The sequence below is a fragment of the Lineus longissimus genome, chromosome 18, assembly GCF_910592395.1.
Source record: "Lineus longissimus chromosome 18, tnLinLong1.2, whole genome shotgun sequence".
Classification (NCBI taxonomy): Eukaryota; Metazoa; Nemertea; class Pilidiophora; order Heteronemertea; family Lineidae; genus Lineus; species Lineus longissimus.
The window spans coordinates 5,028,117-5,046,244 of NC_088325.1; the positions used below are offsets into that span (position 1 = coordinate 5,028,117).

General features: G+C 39.8%; 1 protein-coding gene across 2 annotated transcripts in view; it reads left to right on the forward strand.

The window, feature by feature from the left end:
- The window catches only part of LOC135502517 (hemicentin-2-like), an 82,205-nt gene that overhangs the window by 36,776 nt on the left and 27,301 nt on the right, over positions 1-18,128 (forward strand). Inside the window, exons 2-6 of one of the 2 annotated variants that reach the window (XM_064795430.1) lie at positions 6,583-6,912; positions 7,231-7,364; positions 14,314-14,512; positions 16,426-16,559; positions 17,185-17,383. In XM_064795430.1, the coding sequence (XP_064651500.1) occupies positions 6,583-6,912; positions 7,231-7,364; positions 14,314-14,512; positions 16,426-16,559; positions 17,185-17,383 (996 nt within the window). The remainder of the gene's footprint in view (positions 1-6,582; positions 6,913-7,230; positions 7,365-14,313; positions 14,513-16,425; positions 16,560-17,184; positions 17,384-18,128) is intronic. The other variant, XM_064795431.1, reaches the window with a different exon arrangement.

Genomic DNA, 18,128 nt, shown 5'->3' on the forward strand with positions numbered 1-18,128 from the left:
TTCTGGGTATATTTTATTGGCCACTCCCTCGATTGTAACTTTCAAATTTGAAATTCCTGGGTTCTCGAATTTTTCACTATCTCTATCACCATAGTTGTGTGAGGATACAAATAGTAACAAAATTCCTTTGATGGATCTTTTTGGAAAATTGATATTTTCATTAATTATTGTCTCGTTTGTCTCCACATTTATTGTCTTAAAATGATCTATCCAATCGTAAAATACCGAAAATCCAGAGTTATAATTATTTTGTAATTGCCTCGCAACTCTTTCATCTGTAACAGTGTCATATTCCATACATATATTTTTCAATTGATAATTCATATTCGCAGTTGTGGTTGTGAAAGTTACATCTTCTTTTGGTGCCAAGGTCATGCTGAACATAACTTCCTCCTGAATGGGAAATTTGTAAAACGGAGCGTGGGTTGATAGCAAGTCAAAGTCAATTGGAAAATTTGTACTTATTGTCAAAAACGTCTTTCAAAGTCTTCTCGTTGCTGGTTTCCCCGGTGACGTTAATGAATGAACGAATATAAGAATTTCTATAGCGCCTGAATTAAAAGAAAAACTTAAATTCTCAGGCGCTTTACAAAGCAAAACACTCCCTGAAAAGGTGTTGTTTCAGGAGAGTTTTGAAAATGTCTATGGAACCAGCAAGCCTGATGTTGGAAGGTAGCTGGTTCCATAGAACCGGTGATGACTTGTAAAAAGAACGGTCACCAAAGGTTTTGCACTTAGTGCGAGGGACCACCAAAGTTGGAGCAATAACAGAGCGGAGATGGTAGGTGGAATGGTGCCTCAGTCTGACCATATCACACAGGTACGCAGGTGCGACTCCATGTATTGCCTTATATGTAAATAAAAGCACTTTGAAAACAATCCTGTATTTAACAGGAAGCCAATGGAGTCGCATGAGAACCGGTGTGATACGATCAAACCGCGGCACCAGACACACAACGCGAGCTACAGCATTAAGTGCACGCTGCAGTCTGGAGAGTTGATGTGTAGAAATGCCATATAGAAGGGAATTACAATAATCAATGTGAGAAGTGACAAAGGCATGAACAAGAGTGGTGGTTGACTCAGGACTGAGGAACCGTCGAATTTGGCGGATCTAAAGACCCAGGAAAGCCTTGGAGCAGACCCTACTAACATGGGTTTCCATAGACATGTTTCTGTTAAAGTAAACACCAAGGTTTCGTACCGATTCGACAGGTGAAATTGAGGCCTCCCCCACTCTGATTGGACCCATATCTACCTTCTGGAGCATTTGTCTAGAACCGATAAAAATGAACTCTGTCTTAAGATCATTGATGAGGAGCTCGTTCTCGATCATCCACGCACGGACATCAGCTACACATGCTTCCGTTTCGCACACAGCTCTCTGCTGGTTAGTAGATGCCAAAGGACGGAAAGACATATAGAGCTGATTGTCGTCTGAATAGCCATGTGCATCTGGCAAGTGACGTGAAATGATGTGATAAAGCCTTGACATATAGAACAAAAAGAGGATGGGTCCAAGGCAACTGCCCTGTGGAACACCACAATGGAGTGAAAAATGCTTAGATTTGCTACCATTGATGACGACACACTGCTCTCTATTAGAGAGATAAGACTTCAGAATCAAACGCCAAAATCTGTCTCCATGATTTGAAGCAATATGTCTACATCAACCGTATCAAACGCGGCACTTAGATCTAGCAAGACTAGCAAGCAGACTTCCCTATTGTCCATTTTCATAAGAATGTCACTTTGAACCTTCAGAAGAGCAGTCTCTGTCGAGTGGTTCTTGCGGTATGCAGACTGGACTGCTGGTAGTGGGGCAGAGTTATCACTGTGGACCATTAGCTGGTCAACTACTACCCTCTCAACAAGCTTAGACACAAATGCTAAGTTGCTAACCGGCCTAAAGTTGGAAAAGGTCCGATCAAGTCCTGATTTCTTTAACAAAGTCGATACCAGGGCACACTTCCATTCAGTAGGAACTCGAGCATCCTGTAGCGAGAGATTCACGATGTGAGCGATGACTGGTAACAGAGAGTCAACACATAGCTTAAGCATCCAGGTTGGGATCGGATCGAGCGAACGGCTCGCGCTTGAGGTCTTCATGATCAGTTTTCGAATTTGCTCATCGGACACTGTACTAAAAGCATTAATTGACTTCTCTGCTGTAGGAGCAGAGACAATGGGACAGTTAACTGTGACTGCCCTGATTTTGCTTTTAATAATGTCAACTTTACGGACGAAAAAATCACCGACGTCATTCGCGATTACAGCAGGATCAGCATGATCCGGCAATGTGACCGACTGTTTTTCACTACATAACGAGTTAACAACCCGAAATAAGTTCCTCGAATCCCCTTGACACTGTGCGATTTCATTTGAGTGGTAAGCACGCCGGGCGAGATTCAGTTGGACGGAGTAGAGATTACGCACTTTGCGGTAAGCTTATTTAGTAAGATTTTTTCTTCCCCCTAAACGTTTTTACTCCTTCGATTAAACCATAGAAGGTGAAGCGTGACGGTTTCTTTCCAGCTTTCTCCTCTTAGCCTTCAGTTGTCCTAACTCGTTATTATACCAAGGGATCACTGGCTTAACTGTGGTCACCTTGGTGATAATAGGTGCATGTTTATCTAGAAGATTGGAGAGTGTTTCATTGTAACAAGTGACCAACTCATCAATATCAGCAGACGTAGGGTTAGACAGCACAGAAGTGTCAACCAAAGATACCCCGGATCTAAGCTGTCTGAGGTTACTGCTTTGGATTCCCTGAAATACTCGATTGTCGCTTTCCTCATTAGACAGCCACAGGCCTTTGTAGGTGGTATACAAATTATAGTTATCGATTTCGAGAAGGTTTTCGGTCCCCCACTTAACAGTAAGTTTTGAAATAAGATTCTCCCCAAATTATTTACTATAGAATTTTTGCTCTCTCCTGAGATAATAACATCCGCCGACATATAAACACTACCAGGTACAAAGAAGGTATTATTATTTAACTTTGGAATCCTCACATACAGAGTTTCCTTTGTTTGTGCCGACGATGGGTTGTGGGTGACAACGTGATGGTGACGTTCAGCTTTCAAACCTAGTGGAACGCGATTACTTCTTTGGGGTTTAATACTTTTCCAGTAGCAATTTATTTAGTAAGATTTTTTCTTCCCCCTAAACGTTTTTACTCCTTCGATTAAACCATAGATTATTGAACTTACAACAATCACCACTAGGATTATCAGATTCTCAGCTAGAAAGCCAACAACTGCTCCAACTGATTTCAGAATGAATGACACGATCGAACCTATTATTCCTGGCAGAGCTGCGGCCGATTTCTTTGGCGATTCTTTCAACCAATTAGCAAACTTCTTAAGTCCTTCCTTTACCCGATCTGGGATGTCTGGTTTTGGAGGAATTGGCCCCGGAGGGGATTAGGATGTTTTTTTGTTGATCTCAAAGAATTACTGATAGAAAGACCTAAGGTTGTGAAAAACACTATTATCGAAGTTACAACTGCTCCAATAGTTAGTCCTTCCAATTTGAAGAGTAATTTAATCTATCTTTCAGACTAATATTTGAGTCTGGTTTTTTCAAAACATCTGTAGTGATAGTGACGTTCAGCTTTCAAACCTAGTGGAACGCACTGAATTGCTTCTTTAGGGGTTTAACGCTTTTCCAGTAGCAATTTATTTAGTAAGATTTTTTCTTCCCCCTAAACGTTTTTACTCCTTCGATTAAACCATTGATTATTGAACTTACATCAACGAACAATAAAATTATCAGATGCTCTGCCAGAAAGCCAACAACTGCTCCAACTGATTTCAGAATAAATGACACGATCGAACCTATTATTCCTGGAAGAGCTGCAATCGATTTCTTAGCCAATTCTTTTAACCAATTAGCAAACTTCTTGAGTCCTTCCTTTACCCGATCTGGGATATCTGGTTTTGGGGGTTTTGGAGGAGGTGGTCCAGGGGGATTCGGTCCAGGAGGTTTTCTCAAAGAATTACTGATCGAAAGACCAAAGGTTGTGAAAAACATTATTATCGCAGCTACAAATGCTCCAATAGTTAGGCCTTCCAATTTGAAGAGTAATTTTTATCTATCTTTCAGACTGATATTTGAGTCTGGTTTTTTCAAAACATCTGTAACCAAACGTTTCATTCTGCTTGTGCCACTTTCCATTTCTCTTTCCAACTCAAATACTTTCCTTCTTTCCATACAAAGTTCATCTTTAACTTGGGTAATTTCTTCTTTTAATGTCAGATTTTCTTCAGATTTTCTGTTACATAAATCAAATAATCTCTTGTTAAGTTCTTAAGATTGTTTTATGGGGTTTCGATTTTCATCTCTTTTGTCATCTTTACAGCCGCTAAATCACCTCCCGCCTTTTTTTAACGCTTTGACTTCTCTCATTGCATTTTCACTAAGCCCAATTTCTATCAATTCTTTATCAGTTGCATCAATTATCCTATCAAGCGTTTTATCAGGTTTACCAACAATATTCTCTACAAAACTGTTCTCCGCAATGTTTTTTTCCGTTGGATTATAGTTTGCTGATGTAGATGGTTCAGGTGGTGGTGGAACACCACTCCTAAACTCATCCCTAGTTAGAACCTTTTCATGAGGTGTACTGAGAATGATAATCCTTAATATAGTCAGCTACTATTGTCCCTTTTGTTGCTTTCAATGTTTTATATTCATATAATTTCCCATTTTTTCTAGTAATATTAATATTCTTATCCTCAAAATTTATTGATCACATATTTCCGTTTTCTTTCAACTCACGCGCAAGTTTATGTATACCCGTTTCTGTCCTTTCCCATTTTCTTCCCCTTATGCCTTTTCTTATTTTACCTTCAATTTTTTCCAACTTTGTCTTCTCAACTTCGTAGCTGAGATTATGATCTTTTGGAGCAGAAAGTGAGTTTTCTGTAGTTAAATTACTTTCTTGTCCAACTCCGGTGTTGTATTGATTATTTAGATCATCGTCAAGGTTTTAAAGATTGGTTTGAAGATTAAGTTCAGGATTGTTAAAGTCACTAAAATTTTCCCTTTCTATTTCATCACCTCCACCTTCAAAATCAGCCATTTAGATTAGTAAAAATACCAAATTAAACTGACAACTCCACCGGCTACTGCCGTTAAAATAAATTTAATGTTTTCATGATCGGTAGAGCCCCCACTGGAATCATCTACAACACTCTATTTTTTTATTACCCCACTTAATGTTTTTTCCCGCGTCACTTCCTCCTCCATAGGGATCTTTTTATCTTCAGGGCTTTGCAACACTTCGTGCGCTTTCAATTTGTAAGTCTTTACGGGTGGACCTTTCATTAAAGGAGGTGCATTATTCTTTTTGCAATTGATATCATTTTTCCCAATACTCATTTTTAGTGGTGCTATCAAAATATTATTGTTATAATTCATTATGTTCCCGATTTTTAAAACCATGTTGGACCCAATGATGTTTAGGGCCTAACCCCGGTGCGATGACATAATTCAATCTGGTGTGGGTTTCGGCAATTGATTTTTGATACCTTTGAATTGAGGTAGGAATGTCGGCGTGTTTGTTGATTGAGTCTTTTAAAAGTTTGGTAAATTCTTTCTGGGGAACAAATTCAGTTCCTATTGCTCCAGTAATCGGAGTTCTGGTGAGTGCTTGGGCCCCTAGGATGCAGTAAACATAGGTTCGGACGTAGGTTAACTCTATATGCAAGGATGTTTCAGCGCAAAGATGATTATTCCGATAATTGTTTCGTATCGCGTAATCGTGATTAGAGTACCAAACTGCAAATCGCGTGAGAGAGAAGCGAGCATTTACAAGTTACATGTGCATTAGACTGAGATTTCAAGATATGACCTGCGCGCGTATGAGGGATGAGGTTTGCACTGAATGCGACGGCGAGGTCGCCTACACTTCCAACTCATGTACTTAAAATTCGAGCCCCATTGATCAATGCTGAACCAAGTTAACCATTGCATTAGTTGGGCCGTTGCCAAAACAGGCGACGAGGTTGGAAACATGCATTGACCGTTGCCCTCTTTATGTTTTCATTTTTTTGTTGGGCACGCGCTGAGAGCATGCCGATAAAATTGATGGAATCCGTCATGGGTTTGTGGAGTTCGATAGTGGTAACGCAAACGCATGAGAGTCGGGATGGGAATAGGCGTGCTTAGGCATGTAATGTTTGATTGCGGCGCTCTCATTCGGCGTTTTTTCTACCGCTACAATCCGTCTGAAGGGCATATATTTCACCAGGGGTATGAAATATTGACAGGCGAAGTAACGACTAGGTGACCTTGACACACTTTTAGATTTTAGACAATTTTAGACCAATTAGTTTTTGTAAGCAGCCTATTTCAAGAGAAACATACTTGTGCTTAGAAAAACGTTTTATTTAAATTCCTTCAATCACAGTCACCGCATGTCGCCTTTTAGGTCCAGATAGTACATCTTCACTAATTCTTTTCAGCATTGACCTGGGTTTATTCCCTGAACGATAAGACAGTACTGTCAGGACCAGTCAACGACATTCACCACTTGACGCCTTAGATCCAGAGAGTAAATCTTCGTTTTCTTTTCAGCATTGACCGGTGGTAATTACCAGAATGATATCACAGTACAGCCAGGACCAGTACGAGTGAAGCAAGGACAGAACGTCAGTCTGTGGTGTAAACTGAAATATGACCCTCACAAAAAAGTGCCGATAATCTGGCATACGCCGCCAAATTTCAAAACAAGAACCAACGACTGTTCTTCTTTTGCAAAGGATAAATATGTCATGTCATGTTCAGTCACTGATGACCATTTTGGGTATTATAATATAACAATAATGGATGTCCAATGGGTCGATAATGGGGTATATCGGTGTCTGTATATCAACCATATGGACATTGTGGATTTACAGGTTTTGGGTAAGTTATAATCAGGAGCTACACCAACATAAGGCTTAAGGCACTCTAATCTAAGAACTCACGAATCAGAAAGAAAGTTGATTGCAAATGACTAGGATGCAAGAGTGGTTCTTTTGGCGCCCATGACACTAAAAGTAGTGAAAGTGCTCAAGTTGTGATTTATATCAAGGTGTGCAAACAATGTACCATGATTGAAGTGGTTATAGCCCCAGTAGCCAGGTCAGCTACATTACATTGTACAGTGCGGCTCATATGAATACGAATATTACACACTTCAGACGAAATCTCGTGAACTAATTTTCTCTTGTCTGTTTTCAGTTCCGGTAACAGATGTGTCACTAAAAAAAGTCGTCAAAAGCTCTGCTGTAGAGCCCCAGCGCTTGCATGAGTACTTTACCTGCACAACAAACTGTGCATTTCCAGCACCCAAGATTTCATGGCTTGTAAATGACGTAAGTAGAGCAATATCAGAGGACGATGTCTTGATTTTTGCAGGTCTACGACAATTGAACCGATTTATTGATCTTTGGTCTTGATTAGATAGCTAAGGCATGTAGGGGGAATATACACTGTTAAAAATATTTGGTAAATTTACAAAAAAAGTCTGTGAAGCACAGACGCATGTAAATTTACAGAAGTTTCTGTAACGCCCTAACTGTCTGTATTTATACAGATCGTCTGTTATTTTACAGATTCTTTCAGTACATGACTACAGAATAATTCTGTAAAAAAAACAGACTTAAGTTTCAGTTGCTTGTAAATTTACAGGCTACATCAGTACAAATGTACAGAATGGTCTGTAATTTCACAGGCATATTCCAACCGTCTGTAAATATACAGGAATACAGGAATACTTTTACATATCTCCTAGGTAGATTTACAGAAAATGGGCAATTTTACAGGAGGTTCCGTAAATTTACATGCGCCTGTGCTTCACAGACTTTTCTGTATCTATGGAAAGAACAGCAAAATCGGTAAAAACACAGATAAATTTATTCATAGAAATAAAGATTTTAATTACATGTACATGTATTGCAATTTCAATAATAAGCCCTATTATACTACTGCACCAGTTTCCCATACACATGGAACATATTAAGTATAGTCCTCTCGCCAGTTGAACAATATTAAACTCTTAACTGCACCAGTTTCCCATACACATGGAACATATTAAGTATAGTCCTCTCGCCAGTTGAACAATATTCAACTCTTAACACAAAATTCACTCCAGGAATGATCACAGTTTGAAACAACATTCAACTCATAAACAAAATCACTGTAGAAGGTCTACAGTCTAAAACAAAATTCACTCTAGAAATGATTACAGATTGCAACAGAATTCACTCTAGAAATGATTAGATTGCAACAGAATTCACCCTAGAAATGATTACAGATTGCAACACAAGTCACCCTAGAAATGATCTACAACAGAATTCACTCTAGAAATGATTACAGATTACAACAGAATATTCACCCTAGAAATGATTACAGATTACAACAGAATTCACTCTCGAAATGACTACAGATCGCAACAGAAGTCACCCTAGAAATAATTACAGATTGCAACAGAACTCACCCTAGAAATGATTACAGATTGCAACAGAATTCACCCTAGAAATAATTACAGATTACAACAGAATTCACTCTCGAAATGATTACAGATCGCAACAGAAGTCACCCTAGAAATAATTACAGATTGCAACAGAAGTCACCCTAGAAATAACTAGAATTGTCAGTTGAGTCTTTGCAGACTCTGGAGTCTCCGCCTGATATGCACACAGCCATGCATGTTGACAAAAACAAAACAAAAACATCGCACTTTCACTTCAGCGAAGCGATGGTTTATGTGCGAAATACGACTGATCAAGGCAACATAAAGTGTCCAGAAGGGAAGAACACATTCTTGAAACTCAGCTGCTTTAATTCACTGCCGTTTTTTCTTATTTCATAGCCCATAAACTCCAAATATTAGTAGGTTTTATAGAAAAATGCTTCGATGGTGTAGACTAGTCCCTGGTCTTTATCCGTTCCGTTCCTCCATATGTGCAGCCAATATGTAATACACATAACGCGGGGTACCAGTCATCGTGCCGGTATGGCGAGGTTTATTGGTTACAAATTTACATGTATTGCGCTATGCATGCCCATAGCACTTTCGCGGCTGTTACCCAGATTGACTTCTTAGTTCATGGACACCCTCGTTTTATCGATGTTTTGCAATGCACTGCAGTGTTCATGTACATATGAAGCTTTCACCTTGGGACGAGAGTTTACTGGAATAATTTCTTGAGGAGAATAATACCCTAATACAAAAGTCTCAGCCGATTGTAGCCTGGTACCACTGGCCCCTGTCAGACGACGCTGTTGTGTTTGACCTATTTTGACTTTTGTATTGACGGGACGGACGGAGGCCAGGTTCCAGCCAATCTTTGCACGACTCGGAATTCTGAGTCACGAAAGTCGTTGATTTCCAACGTCTCTTTATATTATATTGAAATCGTGTTTAAATAAACATGAGTAAGTAGTGCTTGCTTGAAATACTCAAATATTGTGTATTAAGTGTAATCATGTTCACAAAAGTTTTTTTCGTAGAATAATTTGTGAGATTACGGGTTGGACGTATAATTGTGAACCGACGGCTCATTATCAATAGACGTATGACAGCTAATACACACGTGTTCGCACTTACCTCGCTTTCGGATTTGTTGACAGGCTTCCCCGCAATGACGTCATTATCTATTTATAGACGGTGGCTGGAACCTGGCCTCCGCCCGTCCCGTCAATACAAAAGTCAAAATAGGTCAAACACAACAGCGTCGTCTGACGGTGGCCAGTGGTACCAGGCTAAGCCGATGGCGGAGACTAATTACAGATTGCAACATACATGCATTGGAATACAATGTCAATCTATCTATATTATAATGTGCGTTGTGGTCGCTAAATAGGAGGCGATTTTTGTTTCAAAATTGGGCCTCGGAAATGCGTCGAATTCTTGCAACCTTTGGCTTCGTAGGTCTGGATCATACGTAAGAGTGTCACTGAGGGTGTCATACGTCGAAAATCTTCGTGGTTTTAGAATAAATAACAACTTTTCAGAGAGCACGTCGACTGGAGACCTCCGCTCATTCTCAAAAGCATACACAAACTTCACGCATATTCTCCCTGCCACATCAGTATTAGCTTCCAGCACGTATGTAGTGCTATACAACCTGGTCCATGGTGCAGGGTATTAGCAGGGAGATTAATGATTAGCCTATTCTATTTTAGTTCTATTCGAGAAACACTGACCTGAGTGATGAGGCAAATTCTGCAGAGTGGCCTACCGGAACATGCAGTCAGGGTATCAATAAACAGTTATGCCAGGATGGACAAAATATGTACAGTGGCCAGCGCTTGCTCTTTGTTTTATTCTTTACTGACTGATGTTGTCAGTTTGAATTGCGTTCTGCATCTCTCCATGCGCCTGGCTTTGGTCCGACAGTGGCATTGGGTACGGGAGTGGGTAGGGTATATGCCTGACATGTGAGGGCCTTATTTGGAACAGGACCTGCTGTCACTGGTCTAAATGTATTGTCACATCATTGTGCAAAATAGCGTACTCCAATCAATCTATTGGGGGTTGCATGTAGATAGCAGCAATAAGTCCCCAAATGCAGTTCATTTCGTGTTTAACCTTGAATAAAACTTCAGTAGCGTTAGAAATTTAATGTAGCTCAATCATCGTGCCCATTTAACGAATGTATATTACATTTCAACTTTGCCCGCTCCATGGGTATATGCTAGTGAGAACAATGCAACCCTATGGTAGAATCTGCTCTTTTGGGAGGAGCAAGATGTCCAGCGTTGTAGCATCAGCACAAGTAGAGGGTAGCTCAATTCTTATCAAAAGCGAGTATTAGTGGGTACTTTCCAAATTTAAAAAAAAACAGATACAAAATGTAATTATTATTACCAATAAGAGAAAAACAGATAAATTACATGGTATGCAAGTACAGCAGTGGGTAAGCAAAATATTAGTATCAGACACAGGCGTTTGTGAAGGACTTAATCAGTCTAGGAGGACTCAATTAGTCTAGGACTCAATTAGTCTAGGACTCAATTAGTCTAGGAGGACTCTATGATCGAGGGACTATTTTCCCATTTACACCACCCCATGCACTATGTACACATGCTGTACTCAATGTACACGCCTCTGTACTGTTTAGGGTATGTATCCAGTACGGAGGCGTGTACATTGAGTAAAGCATGTGTACATAGTGCATGGGGCGGTGTAAATGGGAAAGTAGTCCCTCGATCATAGAGTCCTCCTAGACTGATTAAGTCCTTCACAAACGCCTGTGAAGATTGATCAGGTCAGTCAGTTACCAGTCACTAAAATAGTTCGCCAGGTCCCTGGCAAGGCTTAGGACGGCTGGCTTCACACTCGCCTTTCCTTTTCCTTTCTTCTTCGTGATATGTAGAACCGATCTGCAAGTAAAAAAAAAGGTGAAGAGCTTAGATTCAAGGCACATCCCAAAGAAGTACCGGTATTTTCACAAACGATGATGATAGTACTGTTGTGAAAGAGTATTGGACTCCTTCCCAGAAAAAACAAAGGAGCATTTTTTACAAAGATTTCTTGAAGTATTCAAGCCTCAGATATTCTGAGCTGAGTTTCCCCCCCCCCCCCCTTTGCATGTAATGAGTCAATTAAGTCATCCTTAAAAACGTCATCAACTAACTCTTCAAGACTAATGCTTTCTTCAATCTCAGCTCTCAATTTTTTTAAAAGTTTCAGTTTTAACCGCCGAACACCCATGTTGTTGATTTCAGCAATACAATTTGCAATAATCTGCACTGTTGCGCTCGGCAAAAGATATTTGGATTGAAGTTTTAGGTAGAAGAGAGCCAAGTAATCTGTCAGAAGATCATCAATATCATCCTCCAATTCATCAGAGGATTCATTCCCCTCATCATCCATGTTCGCATCATGTTGCTCTGAAACAATATGTTCCTCAGGTTCAGGGCATGACTGACATGACTGATGATTTTTTTGTCCGAAGGACAACAAAGGACTATCACCAACTGCAGCTCCCTCCTGAACCTGAAGGCCATCCCTTGCCTGGGCCAGGCGGTGGGCACGACTAAGGTGACAATTAATGAGGATTGAGCAGAGTATTTTTTTTCACATGTCAAATATGGACACTTGATACATTCCTCTTGCCTGTGGTGAACCCGAAGGTGGGCAAGTAATTTGGTGTAATCACTACATTCCTCCTCACATTCATTCAAGGGGCAAACAAGAGAAATCTCGTTCGGGCCTGGGTTTGAGTTTGACCCAAAACACGAGTTTTGTGACGTAAATATGAATGGTCACGGGTAATATGGCTGCTGAGTGCACTGTAGCCTTTGAAAGATCTATTACAGTTTTTTTCTCCACAGGGTATTGCCAATTTGGAATGTTTGCGTGAACCCGGCAATGCCTTGCATAGGCCTTAAGTGAATGTGTCTGAACTGAACAAACTGAACAAGCGTACATTTTTTGCCTGTAAAAGAAAGGAATATACATTTAGGCCTACATTTTAAGGGTTTGCTATAGGCAATACCATTTTCACTAGAACGTGAAATCTTGGAGCAGTTTTAAATTAGAACGTCTTCCAAATAAGGTGAATTCAAATTTCAATGATGGTATGCTGTTCTTTGTTTTCCACGGAACTGCATACCAGTCTTGAAATTGGTATTAACTGCATTTTGAATGAGTTCTATTCTAGTTGCTCCAAGATTTCAAGCTCTAGGCAGTCTAGCCAAAATGGCGGTGCCTATACCCAACCCTTAATTTAAAATTTCTTGACAATCAAGGCACTCCATTTTGATATTGAATATCCACCCCCCCCCCCCCGTGCATTTTCAAGCCAGTGTCGGAGTGTGACTCACTATAATGTAACCCTGACTGAGCCGAGAAGGCGTCGACATGCACCACAACAACATGTACAATCAACCCGCCACTTACCCATACCCTTGTAATTTACAAACAAAGCCTCGTAGAAGTGTAACAACATGATAATTGTACAATGATTCATGAAATCATGCCTGGACACAAGACTTGCTTGAAATCGACCAACTTTACAATTACATGACCAGCTACATACATTGGATGATGACGTCACCAGCTTGTTTGGAGGCGGGAAATTTGACCCTTGCGTTTTTGCTCCCATCGTAATGATACCGCCGCCTCATATTTTATAGTACGGTGTCTTTAGGCCTATGAACGATTGTGATATTGGGCCCAAATACGGAATAATGGGGGCGGAGGCGCACACTGGGAGAGCATGTACATCAGTATACATGTAACCATTCAACAATCGAGTGTACCCGAATCAGTGCCTTTTCTCCACGCTTCCACGATTTCACTACATTCAATAATCTATCGCCCTAATAAATCAGATATCACCCAATATGTAGAACGGCTTTTAAAAGCAGATGTCATCAATAAGTACACGATTTTTACGGATCAAAACTTACCTTCTGCGAGCTCTGTAGGACATGTGTGGGGTAAAATGGCGACTTCTCGTGAGACTGGGAGTGATCTCGTCAGACAGTTCCCGAAATCGTATGTATCTTTTATTGTGTTATCGGTATAAAATACCTTACGTTTGTGAATTTACCAAATAATCGTTGTAAAACGTATTTCACAGACAGAAACTGTAAATGCACTCCATGACAGACATATTTATGGAAGATTTTGTAAAAAAGACAAGTTTTCTGTAAAATTCGATTCCAAATTGGTAAACATCACATTTTACAGTAGAGATCTGTAATATTTTACAGATTGTCTCAGTAATTTTAAAGTCATTTTTAACAGTGTAGGCAGGAGCAGAAGGGGCTTAATTAGCCACCATCAGGAGACTACTGTACACTGTAAGGACCCTGGGTCAGATTCAGCATTTGATATTATTCATTTTACAAGCGTGAATCAATATGAAGTACTGTGAGATGTGAAAGACCCCTATTAGCGACCTTGTGTAACTTTATCTTGCCTGCCTAGCTGTTGCCTATATTGTCCTTTTAAGATGAAGTCAGTGACAGTGGTTACTCGACCAATATATTAGCTACTGTGCATTTTTTTAATGAGCCTTATATTCAATAATATAATCATGATATCATTTTTCTTTATAGGGACACCTTTGGCACCGAGACATGCTGTCTCTAATTAAGAGAGTTACCCTGATTATCTGGGAAAAAAACTGATTACTGTCTATATAAAAGGAAACGACCTTTTGGTACCAGTGCAGTATTCCAAATAGAGAGGGTAGGGTATCTTTGATAGAGGGGTGTCCGCCAAAGGCAGGTTCCACTGAAGTGCATAAGGGATTAAGATGAAACAGACACTTTAACTATACCATTGCCATACGTATTTTCCAGCAACCGTTTAATGCCAACGCAAGGGTCATAGAATATGGCTGCTTTGGGGCCAAGGAGGGCCAGAAACGGACTGAGAGCAGAGTGAGGGTAATGAGCGCAGGCATGGATAAGGAGAGAACAGAATATAACATCTCGTGTACGGCAGAAAACGTTGTTGGAGAGCCAACTCTTTCAAAGGCAATAACTGTCAATAATGTTGGTAAGCATCTTACAATTGTCATAAGTGATCTCCCTCAATATTATTTCACTTCTGTCAGGTCAGTGGAATCACTAATCATGGTGAATGTCTATAAATTGAAAGAGCTAGTTTGAGGAATGAGTTGCTATTGTTACTGATTAAATATTGGGGTTGTATCCTTGGAGAAGATTCTGCTATCACCAGAAAAACACGGTGTAGAAGTTGCCTAGGAAAGGATGTCCGGGGAAAAAGGGATTTTATTATGGCCGAAGCTGTTGACAGTCATGGCCTCTATATAACCATATACCATAATCCGTCAGAATACAATAGGGTCGGTCACTTTTTCGAGGGGGACATTTTCTACCTCTGAAGCGGCCTGCGCATCTGATCATGATATACCAGCTATTGCAGCACTGGCCCAGCCAAGACATGATTGATCGTGTATGTAACGTGCTAAATTGGTCCTAACAGGCCTAATTGAAATGCATCGTAATTATCAATAAAGTTGGCTTTTCGGGCGGGGTGTTAAAACCTTGCCAACTCCCGACCTCTGACACAGTTTCCTAATTTGTCAAGAGATTTGCAGACAAAATATAATTGATGATATTGCTGACAGTCAAGCATTTAACTGGTTAAATTTAAACTGGCATTTGTCTACAGAATATTCGAGATAATCGCACCAGTTTGAGAGACGTTGATTTCGACCCGTTTCAACCAACAGGCAGAAAAACATTAAAAGACGCCCCCAATTGCTAAATCAACAAAACTCTAAATTGTGTTTTCGAAAAATGTTTCTTAGTGGCTGTAGACTTGCCAAAGCAAAGTGATTTTTCAATACCTCTCCAGATGTGGACTTGACAGTTAAAAGCATACTCGCGTCTTACTGATAGGTCCGGATCTAGATAGTAAATCTTCATTACTTATTTTACATTATTGACCAGTGTTTATTCATTGAACGATAAGACAGTACAGTCAGGACCAGTCAACGACATTCCCCACTTGAAGCATTAGATCCAGAGAGTAAATCTTCGTTTTCTTTTCATCATTGACCGGTGCTGATTACCAGAATGATATCACGGTACAGCCAGGACCAGTCGAAGTGAAGCAAGGACATAACGTCAGTCTGTGGTGCAAACTGAAATATGACCCTCATAAAGGAGTGCCGGTAAACTGGCATTCGCCGTCAAATTTCCAAACAAGTACCAACGATTGTTCTTCTTTTATAAATGATAAATATATAATGTCATGTTCAGACACCAATGACCATTTCGAGTATTATAATTTGACAATAATTGATGTCCAATGGGCCGATCATGGGGAATATCGGTGTCTGTATACCAAACATATGGATATTGTGGATTTACAGGTTTTGGGTAAGTTATAATCAGGAGCTACACCAACATAAGGCATAAAAGCACAGAGCATAGAAGAACTCACGAATTAGAAATAAAGTTGATTGTAAATGACAAGAATTCAACTGAGAGTGGTTATTTTCGCGCCCATGACACTGAAACTAATCAAAGTGCTCAAGTCATGATTTATACTAAGGTGTACAAAAATGTGCCATGATTGAAGTAGCTATAGCCCCGGTTGTTGAAGTAGTGGTAGCAAAGTCAGCTGCAGTAAATTGTACAGTGCGACTCATATAAATACGAATACATACTTCATACGAAATCTCGTGACCTAATGCACCAGACTCATGACCAGACTGCGCAATTTAAAAAAAATAATTTCTAATCGTACTATGATTATGACAGAAATAAGCTTGCATTGGTTTTTCATCATGTTTCTTTTTTATTTCAAACTCTTTGTTTAAATTCTTGCTAAAATTAGAGACAAAAGTATTCCGAAACACTGTTTCGCCCTCTGTGTTCATGAGAACCATGTGCTTCCACTTCAACTTTGTACGCTGATTTTCTCTTGTCGGTTTTCAGTTCCGGTAACAGATGTGACACTAGAAAAAATCGTAAAAAGCACTGCTGCAGAGCCCCAGCGCTTGCATGAGTACTTTGCCTGCACAACAAACTGTGCATTTCCACCACCCAAGATTTCATGGCTTGTAAATGACGTAAGTAGAGCAATATTAGAGGACAATGTCTTGACTTTAGCAGGTCTACACCAATTGAAACGATTTATTGATATTTGGTTTGAGGAGACTGCTAGGGGGGGGGGGGGGCTATAGGCAGGAGAGGGGACTAATATATTCTGTAAGGGCCCTGGGTGATCATTTCGAATTCAGCACTAAGTATATTCCTCGTGCAAGCGTGAATCATTGCGACGTAATGTGGGATGTGAAATAGTGACCTTGTGTAACTTTATCTTGCCTGCCTAGCTGTTGCCTATATAATTGCCCTTTTCACATGTAGTCAGTGACAGTGGTTACTCGAGCAATAAAGCTACTGTGCAATTTTTAAATTACACTTGTTCAATAATAAAATCATAATAAAACACTTCTTTATAAGGACCCTTGGCACTAGGAAATGCTGTCTCTAATTGAGAAAGTTACACTGATTATCTGGAAAAAAAGTGCTGTACATTTAATAGGAAACGACCTTTTGCTACCAGTGCAGTATTTTAAATAGAGAGGGTATCCTTCATATAGCGGTGTCCGCAAAAGGGAGGTTCCACAGTAGTGTAAGAGATTAAGATGAAATAGACCCTTTAGCTTTACCATTACCATACGTATTTTCCAGCAACTCTTTAACGGCATACCGACGGTCAATGAGTTAGACTGCTATTGGCCCAAGGACAGCCAGAAACAGACTATTAGCACAGTGTTAGTAAGGAGAACAGACACAGATAAGGAGAGTACAGAATATAACGTTACGTGTACGGCAGAAAACGTTGTTGGAGAACCAAATGTTTCAGAGACAATGTCTGTCAATAATGATGGTAAGCATCTTACAATTGTTGACGTTATCATAATAGCGTTGTTTATTTTTCGAGACCTCCTGCAATGTTTATTTCAGTTCTCTCAGGTCAGTTAAAATAATAATCATGGTGAATGTCTAAAAATGATAATAACTTAATTTCAGAAACAGAATACAAGTTTTCCTATACTGGTTCCCTACCACTATTTTTTAAAATTCAATGTTCAACATGTTCAATGTTCAGACCACTTCTAAGAAAGAAATCATTGTTTAATCAGTGAAGTATCCTGAAAGTATCATGAAAGCTTTATTAGCCAAGAAAATTTTAAAACATTCTAGACATTTTTTTAGTTTCGCTTGCCGGATCAAATAGCTATTTGAAGTTTAAACGTAAATGAACTCACATTCTCCTCACCAGGAGCAAGAATCATAAATACATAGAAGGCATATGTCGCTTTATCATACCTCATTATGTGGGCCAATCACGTCGCGTCATTCGCCATCACGTGCCATGCGATACATTTACTATTCTATGGCATTTTTCTACTGATGACGTCATCGATGACGCGTTATGTTGCTTGCCACCCAGGTGCCGTCTCGGCTTAAATTATAATGCGCCGTCATTAAACAACAGAGAAACCGTTTAGCCGAGGACCTGAATCTTACTGATTATATTGTAATCAAAATACTTACCGGTATTAAATTCGTTATCACTAAGATAAATATCGATAAGATTGAAATTAGAAGAATCTTATGAGAAAAATCCT